At 33.4% G+C, this 13,425-nt stretch overlaps 1 protein-coding gene across 2 annotated transcripts in view; it reads left to right on the forward strand.

The window, feature by feature from the left end:
- Positions 1-13,425, forward strand: part of LOC106470334 (mitogen-activated protein kinase kinase kinase 9-like) — an 85,907-nt gene that overhangs the window by 57,479 nt on the left and 15,003 nt on the right. For both annotated transcript variants that reach the window (XM_013930885.2, XM_022398952.1), the window contains exon 2: positions 3,266-3,446. In XM_013930885.2, coding sequence (XP_013786339.1) covers positions 3,266-3,446 — 181 coding nt within the window. The remainder of the gene's footprint in view (positions 1-3,265; positions 3,447-13,425) is intronic.

Here is a 13,425-nt window from a genome sequence, read left to right on the forward strand (position 1 = left end):
AGAAAATACTGGCGAGTCTATGAAAGTAGAGGGTGTGTTTGTAAGTGAAAATACTGGCGAGTCTATGAAAGTAGAGGGTGTGTTTGTAAGTGAAAATACTGGCGAGTCTATGTAAGTAGAGGGTGAGTCTATAAGTGAGGAGAGTAGTATGTATATGTACGTGGAAAGCTCAGATAAGGTTTATTACAAATTTTGTGATTAATTGTGTCGTGTACCACAGATTGAAAATCCCTAGGTGTTTCGTGATTACAAACTGTTATAACTTTCTAATAATGCTGTGCAGTATTTTGAACTGTTACTGGGAAGCTGGAAATAAAAAAAAAGTTTTTTTCATTTTCAACGTCAGTTTATATAAAATTTTCACAAGCATTGTTTCAGTTTTATTTTGAGGTTTTGTACAGTTTTAGATACATAAGTGAATCCGTTTTTGACAGAAAAAGCAATATAATGGTTGTTATCCGTCGAACTCATTTCTTAATTATGTTGACAAACAAATAACCTATCTGTCCGCCTACTCAACTCTTTACCTGTGACCAAAATTATTTTTGTTTTATTGACCCTTCGTTTGCGCTTGTGTAAATCTGTCTACCACCACATGCGCAAAGATTCGCGCATTTTTGCGGCGGGCCATTTAAAATACTTGCATCATAGTGATGTCAGCCGCAGTTGAAAGGGTTAACGTCTGTTTGATTTACTGGGCACATTTGATTGGTCAAAGGAGAGTTGATAATCCTAGGTAAAATTCTTGAACATTTCAAGTAAAATATTATTTCTTTGTTGTAAATTTTGGCTTAGAACCAAATATCAGCGACCTCTGGTGATCCTTCAAAGTTCGAGGAATGTGTTAATTAACGATATTAATAAGACATCTCAATAAAAAACACCTTAATAATTGTTAAACCAGCTCTTTAACAAACAGTAAATAACTAGATGGGATATCAAAAAACGATGTCTAATCCTTCAGAGAAACACTGATTGAGAAGGACAAGAAGAAAATGCATAACATCCGGAACTGAAATTGTAATGTCCCGTAGTGTAACTAGTGTAAAACACGTTATTGTAATGTCCCGTAGTGTAACTAGTGTAAAACACGTTATTGTAATGTCCCGTAGTGTAACTAGTGTAAAACACGTTATTGTAATGTTCCGCAGTGTAACTAGTGTAAAACGATGTTTAATCCTTCAGAGAAACACTGATTGAGAAGGACAAGAAGAAAATGCATAACATCCGGAACTGAAATTGTAATGTCCCGTAGTGTAACTAGTGTAAAACACGTTATTGTAATGTCCCGTAGTGTAACTAGTGTAAAACACGTTATTGTTATGTCCCGCAGTGTAACTAGTGTAAAACACGTTATTGTAATGTTCCGCAGTGTAACTAGTGTAAAACACGTTGTTGTAATGTCCCGCAGTGTAAGTAGTGTAAAACACGTTGTTGTAATGGTCCCGCAGTGTAACTAGTGTAAAACACGTTATTGTAATGTCCCGCAGTGTAACTAGTGTAAAACACGTTGTTGTAATGTCCCGCAGTGTTACTAGTGTAAAACACGTTGTTGTAATGTCCCGCAGTGTAATTAGTGTAAAACACGTTGTTGTAATGTCCCGCAGTGTAACTAGTGTAAAACACGTTGTTGTAATGTCCCGCAGTGTAACTAGTGTAAAACACGTTGTTGTAATGTCCCGCAGTGTACCTAGTGTAAAACACGTTATTGCTTCGGGGAGGGTGAGGAATGGGGGTCATCTTACTGACCTGAGCACGTGTATAAATAACCTTGTATACGTAGAACGGGCTTGTTTAGCGCGTTGTATCACGTGCTGCGTTAACTGTTGCATGCTTCGTAAGTTGGCTGTTTACATAACAAAAGGGAGTTGTCACACTTAGTTGCCTAAGTTATTTTTCTTTATAATGACCAAGGTAAACCCTCAATTATCAAATTCCTTTACAAAGGGGACTTTTAGAACAGCACGTGACCAAGTAATAAAAACATCGTAGTATTTGAAGTATTTGTCGGAGTTCCAGAAATGGAAATACTGACCACCTGTTTAAAGTGAAAAGTGATTGGTTTGTTGTAAGATGGCATGGACTAGAATTACATGTTACATTGGGGTCACAAAATAAGTAGGTGATAAGATTTTTGTTAATAATACACAGGGTAACATTAGTAGTATCTGGGTGGGATTGGTGCAGTTGAATGATGTATATAAATGTAACTGACAGTACACTTGATGATATTAATGTTGCAACTATTTGAGGCATGTTGGTTTAGTGTAAAATATATAAAGTCACGTGAATATCAGAAAACGGAATCATCTAGTGTATTGCAAAACAGAATCATGTGAAACAACTTTCACCTCTGTACACTATACCTTATCAGTTTGCTATATTATAATACAAAGCCAACTCAAACACTCATTGTCTGCTTTGTACATTGCCTAACAGATAAAAGTAACATGTCAAGTGGATTCCATGTGTTTACATAATTATGCCATATCAGAATAGTGTAATGTAAAATAAGTGGGAAACTCATTGGTGTTTGGTTACAGAATTTAATTATTATTATTTATCATATTCTATTTCTATATATAAAGTATAATTATTAAAACTAAATATTGTTTGTAAAATTGATAAGTAACTAAAAAAGGTATCAATTTCCTTTCTTGTATAAAAGTTGTTATAGTAAGCTATTTCCATACATTAATCTACTGTGCTGAACTATTACATAATAATTTTTGAAGGCTATGATATTTCTTAAAAATCATACTTCAAATCCTGTGCAAGATACACAGTTGTTTAAAACGTGAATAGTATTAATAAGCTTCATAAAATAACACAATATTGTGTGTAGCAGCTAAAGAAAAAAAACTACATATAAAACTGTCACAACTCTCGATATTGGAAAAACTAGTTTTGACACAGCCGTATGTCCTCTTCAGTTTCCTGAAGACAGTGTGAGACTGAAGAGGACACATGGATGTTTCAAAATTGTTGAGACTTGTGACAGTTTGGTCCATTTACTCTTTTGTTGTTTATTAATAAACTTATTCAGAATTGGAAGTGTATTATAGTTTCTATCTGTAATTGATGGTTTTTAGGAGGTTGAAAGTTACTCTGTTTTACTTTTTGATTGGTGTACTGTCCAACAGCAAGTATTCTTAAAATGTGGTTTGAAATGACATAAATTATGTGTTGTTATCAAACTTTGTCTTTAAAATGTTCTTTTATTTTGCTTAATAATTATAGCTGTATTTCTTCCATTTTATCCTAGTGCTGTTGAGTGAACCATTGGATATTGGTGATTTAAAGCAAAAAACCTTGAAAATCACAGACTTTGGACTAGCTAGAGAATTGTACAAAACCACGAGAATGTCGGCAGCTGGAACCTATGCTTGGATGGCACCAGAAGTCATCAAGTCTTCAACATACTCTAAAGCTAGTGATGTTTGGAGGTAAGTTGAACCTATAGTTTGTTAGGTTTCAATAAGCCACTTACATCATTTTGTTAAACTATGTATGTAGGTATCTATCTAGCTAGATTCAGAACGTACAACTTATGAGAGAACTGTGGGATATTGAACTCTGCTCATCCTTATGGTACATTAATAAAAACTGATTGGGCTAACAATAACAATTACCTAATTGTTAAGCCTTATTAGATTAGTACTGAGCTATTGTTACACAGCAAGCTGATTTCCATCCTTTGTATGCTTATCTCTGAAACCACAAATTCTTGAAATAAAATGTATCTATTTAAATGTAATTATTCACACAAAAGAAAACCAGCTTCAAATAGACCTTCATAAGGAGTTTTAACAATTGAATGTGGGTGTGTAGATACATACATTCACTCACCTTCGTCTGTATTTACTTGCTTATCTCTTTCTTTCACATTGACAATACTGAATAGCAAACCAAATTAGACTAAGGACAAGTGAGAGTTGACAGAAATTATGGAAAAGCTCAGGTTTCAAGACTGATGTAGAAACTATAGTAAAAACATTTGTACAAAAAAACACAACATACTGTTGAATGTTTAATACTATCAAGAATATTTCTTATACTGGCTATTTCATTCCTAAGAAAGATCAATTCGGTACAGCTTGCAGTTAAGTACATTAAAGAAAAGCTGGTTCAGGAGGAGTGGATAGCCAACCCACTTTTCTTGAGCATGTAAAAAAAAGAAATGAAGGAGAAATAAAGCCACTAAACAAAAAGGAATGGTCTAAAATATGCTACGCATCCCAATCCCCAACTATACGAATAATTTTTGGAATCATCCAGTTTCTATAGTTTAAAATTTTAACCAAAACCCCATCATGTAGCCAACCCCTCTAAATAAACTCCTGGATCAGACCCTGATGAACTAACAGTATATTTTGGTAGCACAATAAAAGATGCCATACATTGCACTCTGGACAGTTGAAATCTGTATGTTAGAAACATAATGTTGAAAAGTATTGATTAAATACAAATAGTCACCAAATCTGTTGTACTTGAATACTGTCATTGTGGTGAATAACTTTCAACTGGGTTGATAAACGAATGTTGTCGGGATGTTTAGCATTATTGTGGTTGTTATTATTTTGATTAACAAATGGGGGCGCAGGTTGGCCATATAGTAGAACTCTGAGTGTTGTAGCTGGCAAGCTGACTTAGATTAACAGAGTAATTACAGTAAGGTTTGTTATGGTTGGAGATTAACAGAGTAATTACAGTAAGGTTTGTTATGGCTAATAGATTAACAGAGTAATTACAGTAAGGTTTGTTGTGGCTAGTAGATTAATGGAGTAATTATAGTAAGGTTTGTTGTAGCTAGTAGATTAACAGAGTAATTACAGTAAGGTTTGTTATGGCTAGTATATTAACAGAGTAATTACAGTAAGGTTTGTTATGGCTAGTATATTAACAGAGTAATTACTGTAAGGTTTGTTTTGACTAGTAGATTAACAGAGTACCTACAGTAAGGTTTGTTGTGGCTAGTAGATTAACAGAGTAATTATAGTAAGGTTTGTTGTAGCTAGTAGATTAACAGAGTAATTACAGTAAGGTTTGTTATGGCTAGTATATTAACAGAGTAATTACTGTAAGGTTTGTTTTGGCTAGTAGATTAACAGAGTAATTACTGTAAGGTTTGTTTTGGCTAGTAGATTAACGGAGTAATTACAGTAAGGTTTGTTGTGGCTAGTAGATTAACAGAGTAATTACAGTAAGGTTTGTTGTGGCTAGTAGATTAACAGAGTAATTACAGTAAGGTTTGTTATGGCTAGTATATTAACAGAGCACTTACAGTAAGGTTTGTTGTGGCTAGTAGATTAACAGAGTAATTACAGTAAGGTTTGTTGTGGCTAGTAGATTAACAGAGTAATTACAGTAAGGTTTGTTGAGGCTAGTAGATTAACAGAGTAATTACAGTAAGGTTTGTTGAGGCTAGTAGATTAACAGAGTAATTACAGTAAGGTTTGTTGTGGCTAGTAGATTAACAGAGTAATTACAGTAAGGTTTGTTGTGGCTAGTAGATTAACAGAGTACCTACAGTAAGGTTTGTTGAAGCTAGTAGATTAACAGAGTACCTACTGTAAGGTTTGTTGTGGCTAGTAGATTAACAGAGTACCTACAGTAAGGTTTGTTGAAGCTAGTAGATTAACAGAGTACCTACAGTAAGGTTTGTTGTACCTAGTAGATTAACAGAGTACCTACAGTAAGGTTTGTTGTAGCTAGTAGATTAACAGAGTACATACAGTAAGGTTTGTTGTGGCTAGTAGATTAACAGAGTACATACAGTAAGGTTTGTTGTAGCTAGAAGATTAACAGAGTACATACAATAAGGTTTGTTGTAGCTAGAAGATTAATAGAGTACATACAATAAGGTTTGTTGTAGCTAGTAGATTAACAGAGTACATACAGTAAGGTTTGTTGTAGCTAGTAGATTAACAGAGTAGTACATCTACATAAAAACTGCTAGTTAAGAACAAAGCATATGTTCTTCACATCTGTATTTGTACAATATAGGGTGTATACAACAAGATAGTATTTGTTGGCAGTTATTTGTGTTTGTTTTTGTAAGCCATACTAAACATATTATTGATAACAAGACTATGAAGGAACCTTTCATCTTGAACATTGATATGTCACTAGTGGTAACAAGAACCTTGACTTTAGGTTTTAATAATAATATATGGTGATATAATTTTTTATTGGATAATGTGTTCTGCTTTATAAATTCACATCAGTGTACTTAGTTATTCATGTTGTGTTGAATTTTCAGAATTACACTGAAAGAATATTTCTTGTAAACTAGGCCTAAAAATTAGAAGTAAAAAACCTTTTTTTTTTCGAAATTACCTTACTGCTTACAAACTTCAAATAGATATGTGTATTTTTTTTACTCAGTGACCATTTGCGTGCCATTATCATTTTTGAAGGTTTTGTTGAATGTACACATATGAGATTAAAATTCATTTTTAATATTGTGTACAATAAATCATTGTTCAGTTAAAACTGACTTTGTATACTATAGAAATATACAGATGGTTTATAGTGCAAAACTGCAGAGTATTAATGAATTTATTTGTACTTGGGTTTTTTTATTTTTTCTTCTGTTTCACAAATAGTACATACTTTTTGTCATAAACCTATTGTCCAATCTGTCACTGGCTCTTGTATGTCCTATGGTGCCTTTTTCCCTAAAATATTACTGCAGGTGCTGTAGTGGAAAACAATACTCAGATTTTACAGAGAAGAATGTAATCATGAACACAATGATTGTAGTACTGTACATGCCGAATATGTGTTGCCAAGTGATTGATACACTCAGTGTTTGTACTTGTCCAACTTTTATGTTGCTACTCTTCAAAAACATTTTCATAGCATTAGTGTTAGTTGTTGTTTTTTTTTTTTGTGGGTTTTTTTATGCTTTGTACTTGTCCAACTTTTATGTTGCTACTCTTCAAAAACATTTTCATAGCATTAGTTGTTGTTTTTTTTTTGTGGTTTTTTTTATGCCTAACCAGTTTTGCTCGGTTTATAGAACAAAGTGTGTGTGTCTGTATAAAAATACAGGGACTTACGGATGCATGTTTACATGGATTTATGGACCACTTGATTATATTATTTTAAACCTTGTCACTGGTCTGACATCCAACAGGTTTTTTTTTTGTATTTTAAGTACCTGTTGAGTCTATAATAAATCTTCTGTTAAAATATCTATAGACACAGGTGTGTATCGGATAACTTCATACATGGTGAGATTAATTACTCTAGTTCCTAGTGGGTGTGGCAATTCTTTTTGCAACCTCCATATTAAAGGAGGTTATAATGAATGAGCATATTTGAAATGTACACTCCAGTGTAATCAACCACATGTTATATGGCCTTCATTACCCAGGAAATACTGAAACTGTATTATATGAAACAAGTCACTTAATGATATACTTGAACTTTTTAGAAATGCTAAAAACTTATAATGCATCAAAATATATCAGTGGGGTTATCTCTGTTACTTCATTCAATTTCTAAATTTTGTATTTATAGGTAATTTAAGTAAAATTGTATCTTAACATTTGTTACTCATTAACTGAGGTTTTGATGCTAGGTATACCATGTAATACATTCCATGTAGGATTATACAGTTCTGGAATACATAAGTTTATATTGAATATTATCAAGTATATCTATGTAAAATATTCCATGTAGGATTAATACAGTTCTGGAATACATAAGTTTATATTGGAATATTATCAGGTATATCTATGTAAAATATTCCATGTAGGATTAAACAGTTCTGGAATACATAAGTTTATATTGGAGTATTATCAAGTATATCTATGTAAAATATTCCATGTAGGATTAAACCATTTTTTAAGACACAAAATAAAGTTTATATTAGAATGTAATGCATTCTGTAGAGTTTTTAACAGTTGTTTTGCCAGAAATAAGTTCAAATGATGGTTTATAATAATAATAACTCATGTACATTTTTATCAGAATACAAACCAAGTCAAGTTGATATATGTCAGGGTGATGTATATTTTAGGTACATAAAAAGTATCTTGAATGTTATGGTTTTGACATATATTTTACATTAATCCCTTGAGAAAATGTTAGCTAATTTTAGAAAAGAATTACTTGAAAGGAAAAAAATGTTGTGCACCTTTTAATATCAGTTATCTGGGATTCCTTAAAGTGTTTGTTACATTTATGACATTTTGCTGTTACTAAACATAAGTTCCAGATAAACGTCTCTTTGTTTTTTAACACTATATTGTAGAAGTCTGATCTCAATATAAGCGGTATATGTGTAACGTGAGAAAAAGAAAATTCACACACAATCTTTTAATGAACCTTTGGAAAAAAAATGTATTCCATTATCTTCGTGATATTAGTTAAATATTGTGTGGTGAACGTGGCGATTATTATATAAAAATGTCTGCAGTAAGAGACGCTCTCACTAACCCAGCAACTGTGGCTCAGGAGTAGGCTTGAAGGCTTATGAAGCTAAAATACAAAGTTCTATCCCTGAGGTAGGTACAACCCAGATATTAACTTAGAGTTTTGAACGCTTGTAAATGATAGAAAGTATTTCACTTTTAGAATAAAGCGTTCCCTCTAGATAATTCCTGGTAAAATCTTTCCATTACACAGGCCTGCTAATTTAAACTTCATAAAAGTTGTTTTGGTTTTGATAACGAATTTTCCATAATTCAGCTACGTAGATTTCGAAAATAATATTATTATTTTTTTCTATCACGTAAGAATTTTTTATAAATCGGAGAAAACTCTTACTTAGATCAAATTATTATTTCGTTTCCCACATGGAACATTTATTATTATTATTATGTTTGATAAGAATACAAACAAACTGAAGAAAAGGGAAGAACATTGATATCAAACGAATGTGCATCCTCATTCATCCTGATTTTTTTGTGTTTGTGAAATTACGTCTTGTAGTCTCTAAATTACGTGTTGTATGTATTGCGTTATGACGTTTTGTGAAAATTCTGTACGCGATGGAGAAAAATGGATATCATTTTCGGATTCTGCGTACAGGAATTATTGTGGAACATATAAAAATTTCAAGACAATAAAACCATCGCAAGCTTGTGTTATCAGTTGATTAAAAAGTTTATTTACGTGTACATAACGAAGCATTATTTCATGTTTGTTTACGCGTACATAACGAAGCATTGTTTCATGTTAGTTTACGCGTACATAACGAAGCATTGTTTCATGTTAGTTTACGCGTACATAACGAAGCATTGTTTCATATTTGTTTACGTGTACACAACGCAGCATTGTTTCATGTTTGTTTGCGTGTATAGAACACAACATTGTTCAATATCCATTCGGTAACACCTCAAAAGACCGGCTCGATATCACCCTTGATTCCTAGGAAAAGTGGTACCGTGTGTATCTGTAGAATGCACGTGCATGTGACGTCACTATGCATGTCCTTGATCACCTGTACGGTGGCTGTAGGAATTCGTCGGTTCAGGAAGTTCGATGGCCACTCGAGGACGCACGTACATGTGTATACACAGACAAAACTCCGATGTGTGTTGGGCAAAATTCTTGTTCTAGATAAATCTTTTCTTGGAACTCCGTAAATTCTTTATGATTGACGCTAACGTCAACATTTGACATTCTGTCAAGCTCTCTACATCAATAAATAGACATAACAATAATGTTCAGTTTCTCCGGCATTACCTTCGTAATCGTTTGAACAGAGTTGGGCTAAAATATGCACTTTATGACTTATTCTTTATAGTGCTTCTTTTAGACGTAGTGGATGGGGACAGGGTATCGCTAAGGTTTCAGGAGATTTCAGAATAACAGTCTCCAGTCACATAAGATGTGGTTTGAGGAAAATATTATATATTATAAGGCACAGAAAGTCATCCTTTGCTAGAAAGAGAATGTGAAATAATTTGTAAGTCTCTATACAGTAAGACATGTAACATTCAAACCGATAGTATAAGGTAAATTTAGTTGTATAATGACAAATGATTATTTCGAAAGCTAAGTTTGAAACAACAATTGTTAAGGTGTGAACACTTTTTGTAAGCTGTCGTGAGGCATTAGTATCAGGCCTATTATATTTTTAAACGCCGCTTTTTTTTTTTTTTACTTGGACTCTTAGGGATTTTCAAGAGTTGGAAGAAGGTATTGTACCAGTATTTCAACCACACTATATTCACCATATTATTTTATTACAATAGCTAATGTTAGTTTTATATAAAAAAAGATCCCTTATGTGCACTCGTGTTTGTTATACAAGTTCTTCTGCAATGTTTTAGCCAGTGGCTCTCAAAATGGGAGGAGCCCCGTCGGGGGGGGGGGGCAATCCTTGAGGTCCATGAGAAGTTCAGACAAAAAATTACAACAAAATTATTAACTGTATTAAATAACGCATTTATACTAAAATCAATGCAGTCAGCACTCACATGTCAGACTATAAACAATTGTGAGGTGGCCGGATGTTGAAAAGGGTGTGCGGTATACAAAGTTTGAGAACCACAGTTGTAGGCTAAGTTATTCTTTTTTAGTTTAGAATTTTAGACTTGTTTCACGGGAGGATAGGTTAATGTCAAATCATGAGCGCGTGGCCTAACGTCTATAATGTTCTTAGTTTAGAAAACTATTTGAGAGATATAAAAACGCAAGTTACTCTACAGTAAAAAGTTGTTGGTTGATCATTGAGTGAACGAGTCTATTGAGTTTGTGTTTCGTCGAAAAAGTAGAGATAGGTGAAATCAACACTCACTCTGGCGAAGTAACAATACAAACGTCTAATTAAAAAAAATATATATATATATATTAGTTTATGACAGTGTTATATACTTGCTAGCCTAAAATATGCGTTATTTAGCATTACTAATTAGTTTAGTAATGAAAATGATTTTAATGAGAAACTTTAGGCTTACCATAAATTAACAGTATGCAAACAAAATATAACATTCGATGCATACGTGTGCGCGCACGTGCATGAAAAGATACACGTGGTGTGTACATCTGTAAAACGTACATGCAAACGTGCTCAACAGTGAAAGTTGAGACCAACGCTAAACATATACTCCCATTCAATGTAAATAAAGGAAAACGGAAAAGAAGAAGAAGAAAAAAAAAACACCAGTGAAAGATTAAGGTAAAACAGAATATATCCTTGCTGTAGAAGTCTGTTTAATTTAAAGTCCAAAAAATCAATCTGAACAGATGTAGCAACTACTTCCCAAGCCGCTTCATCTTGCAGCAAAGAAAGCACGCTTCTACCTTATTATGCAGGGTGACAATTAGCCCTAGAAAGCAAGTGTTGTAAGACGAAAACGGAATCTTATGTTCTGAATTATGATCTGATTGCGGTTTTACAAAAGAAGAACGCTGCTTGAGTATTTAGTTGTCTAGGATATGCTTAATGTCATACCGCGCTTTGTAAATGTCTCAAATTGCCGATAATAGACGATTTCCATGGGTCAGCGCTTTTCTCTGATTAGCTCGCGAACTCTGCTTTTCTTACATTTTTATCATATAGCTTTTAATACAGAAATCCTGATGTTCATAAAATTAATAATTCTTCCTTCTGCTGTACGTAGAAGAAAGAAAAAGTGTTAATTTTATGATTTATTTGTCCTAGCTACTACTATTTTTTTTAATATATGATTTATAATTACTTACCGTGAGTTTTATTTCTACAAAATCTATCTATATGACAGTCTGTTCATCCATTGACAATTATTTTACATTTAAACACGTAAACATGTTTTTGCGTGTGTGTTAAGCTGTTGTTTATTTACTGCTCTGTATGGCTCGAATCTGAAATTTTACAGTCTACCCAAGAAAACGTGCGTGTTTGTTGCATCACATGAGTTGGCTTTCCACTTTGACAGCCCTAACAAACTCGTTTCACATCGTAATAAACTAAGTACAACTCCCGGGACTGTTGCTTGTTGCCTGCCCTAGTCAAGGTTCCGAGGTGCTTTTAGTTAAGGGTTATAAAAATCACCAATCTCGTGCCGAAAGGTAACGTGTTCGACAAAGCCAACCTCGTCTCTAACCTGCATAAGATAGCCGCCAAGCACTATGAAGAACAAGGGGAACTCTCTCTCTCTCCGTACACACACACACAGACACACAACATTGACCTCTGCAACGAAACAAGTTTATAGATAAGATCACATAATTAAAAAAGAAAGTGTTTACTTAGTTTTATCGTTGCTGTTGTTGTTAATGTTCGTGTTTCGAACTCGTAAACAATTGTTGTGTCAAAGAACTATTTGTCTGATATTTTTCAGTTATGCAAAAAAATATATCTAACTACCCATACACACACACACATACATATATGTGTGTGTGTGTATGTATGTATGTGTATAGAAACAGTGATGTCACGAAAGGCTTTTCTGCACCTACGATTTGTTCATGGCACATAAAATTCCAACACGTAATAGTAACAAGATAAAGAAAAATCCCATTTCGTTTGATAATTGTGCGTATGTTAACTGCAAGATTAGGGTTTGTACATTTGTTTCTGTTGGTTGAAGGAATAGATGTGAATAGTGATTTAAAATATTGGAATCCACACCAACCCCAGAAAAATATATCTATATTTGCTGTATATAAACCCTTGATGTTTCCACACTCCTGAATAGTATTGGAATATAATAGGTGACTTTTTAGTCTGTGTATATTGTGAACATTGAGGTAAAAACGTTTTCCGTTATTATGTCTCAGTTTACATTGTTTCGTTAAATACAACTAGAGCACTATGTGTGTGCGCGCGCGCGAGCACAATAGCCTTCAGCATGATCAAAGCTGTTATCATTGTTGTCCGATGTGAAGTTTGAGCAAACTGGATTCGAGTTGTTAATTGCAACCATTATTGGCCATTTACAATTAATTTATAAGTACATTGATAGATTCACCTGAGTGAGATAAGTGTTCAAAGAAACAACAAAGTAAAATGATGTGCACGTGTTGTTGTAAAATTTCATTGAGCACTGAAATTCAAAGTCAGAGTCCTGGCCCAAGGCAAGGTTTTCTAAGTTAAATACTCTCTCCCAGGCGTCGTTTTAATTTTTTTAACGTCTGAGTCTGGCTAACCATTCGCTTGGTCGTTTAGTCGATACAGTTCAGAAATCTCAACAACATTGACCTCTGCAACGAAACAAGTTTATAGATAATATCATATAATTAAACAAAAAAAAAACGTGTTTAGTTAGTTTTATTGTTGTTGTTGTTGTTAATGTTCGTGTTTTGAACTCGTAAACAATTGTGTATCGTCAAAGAACTATTTGTCTGATATTTTTCAGTTATCAAAGAAAATATATCTGACTACCTACCTACCCTTGTAAGTTGCACAAACATTCTGACGTAACAATAATAGCTACAACATCGAATGAGTTATCGCTTGAAAGATAATTTTATTTGCCATTAAAA

This window comes from Limulus polyphemus, unplaced genomic scaffold (assembly GCF_000517525.1).
Source record: "Limulus polyphemus unplaced genomic scaffold, Limulus_polyphemus-2.1.2 Scaffold3951, whole genome shotgun sequence".
Classification (NCBI taxonomy): domain Eukaryota; kingdom Metazoa; phylum Arthropoda; class Merostomata; order Xiphosura; family Limulidae; genus Limulus; species Limulus polyphemus.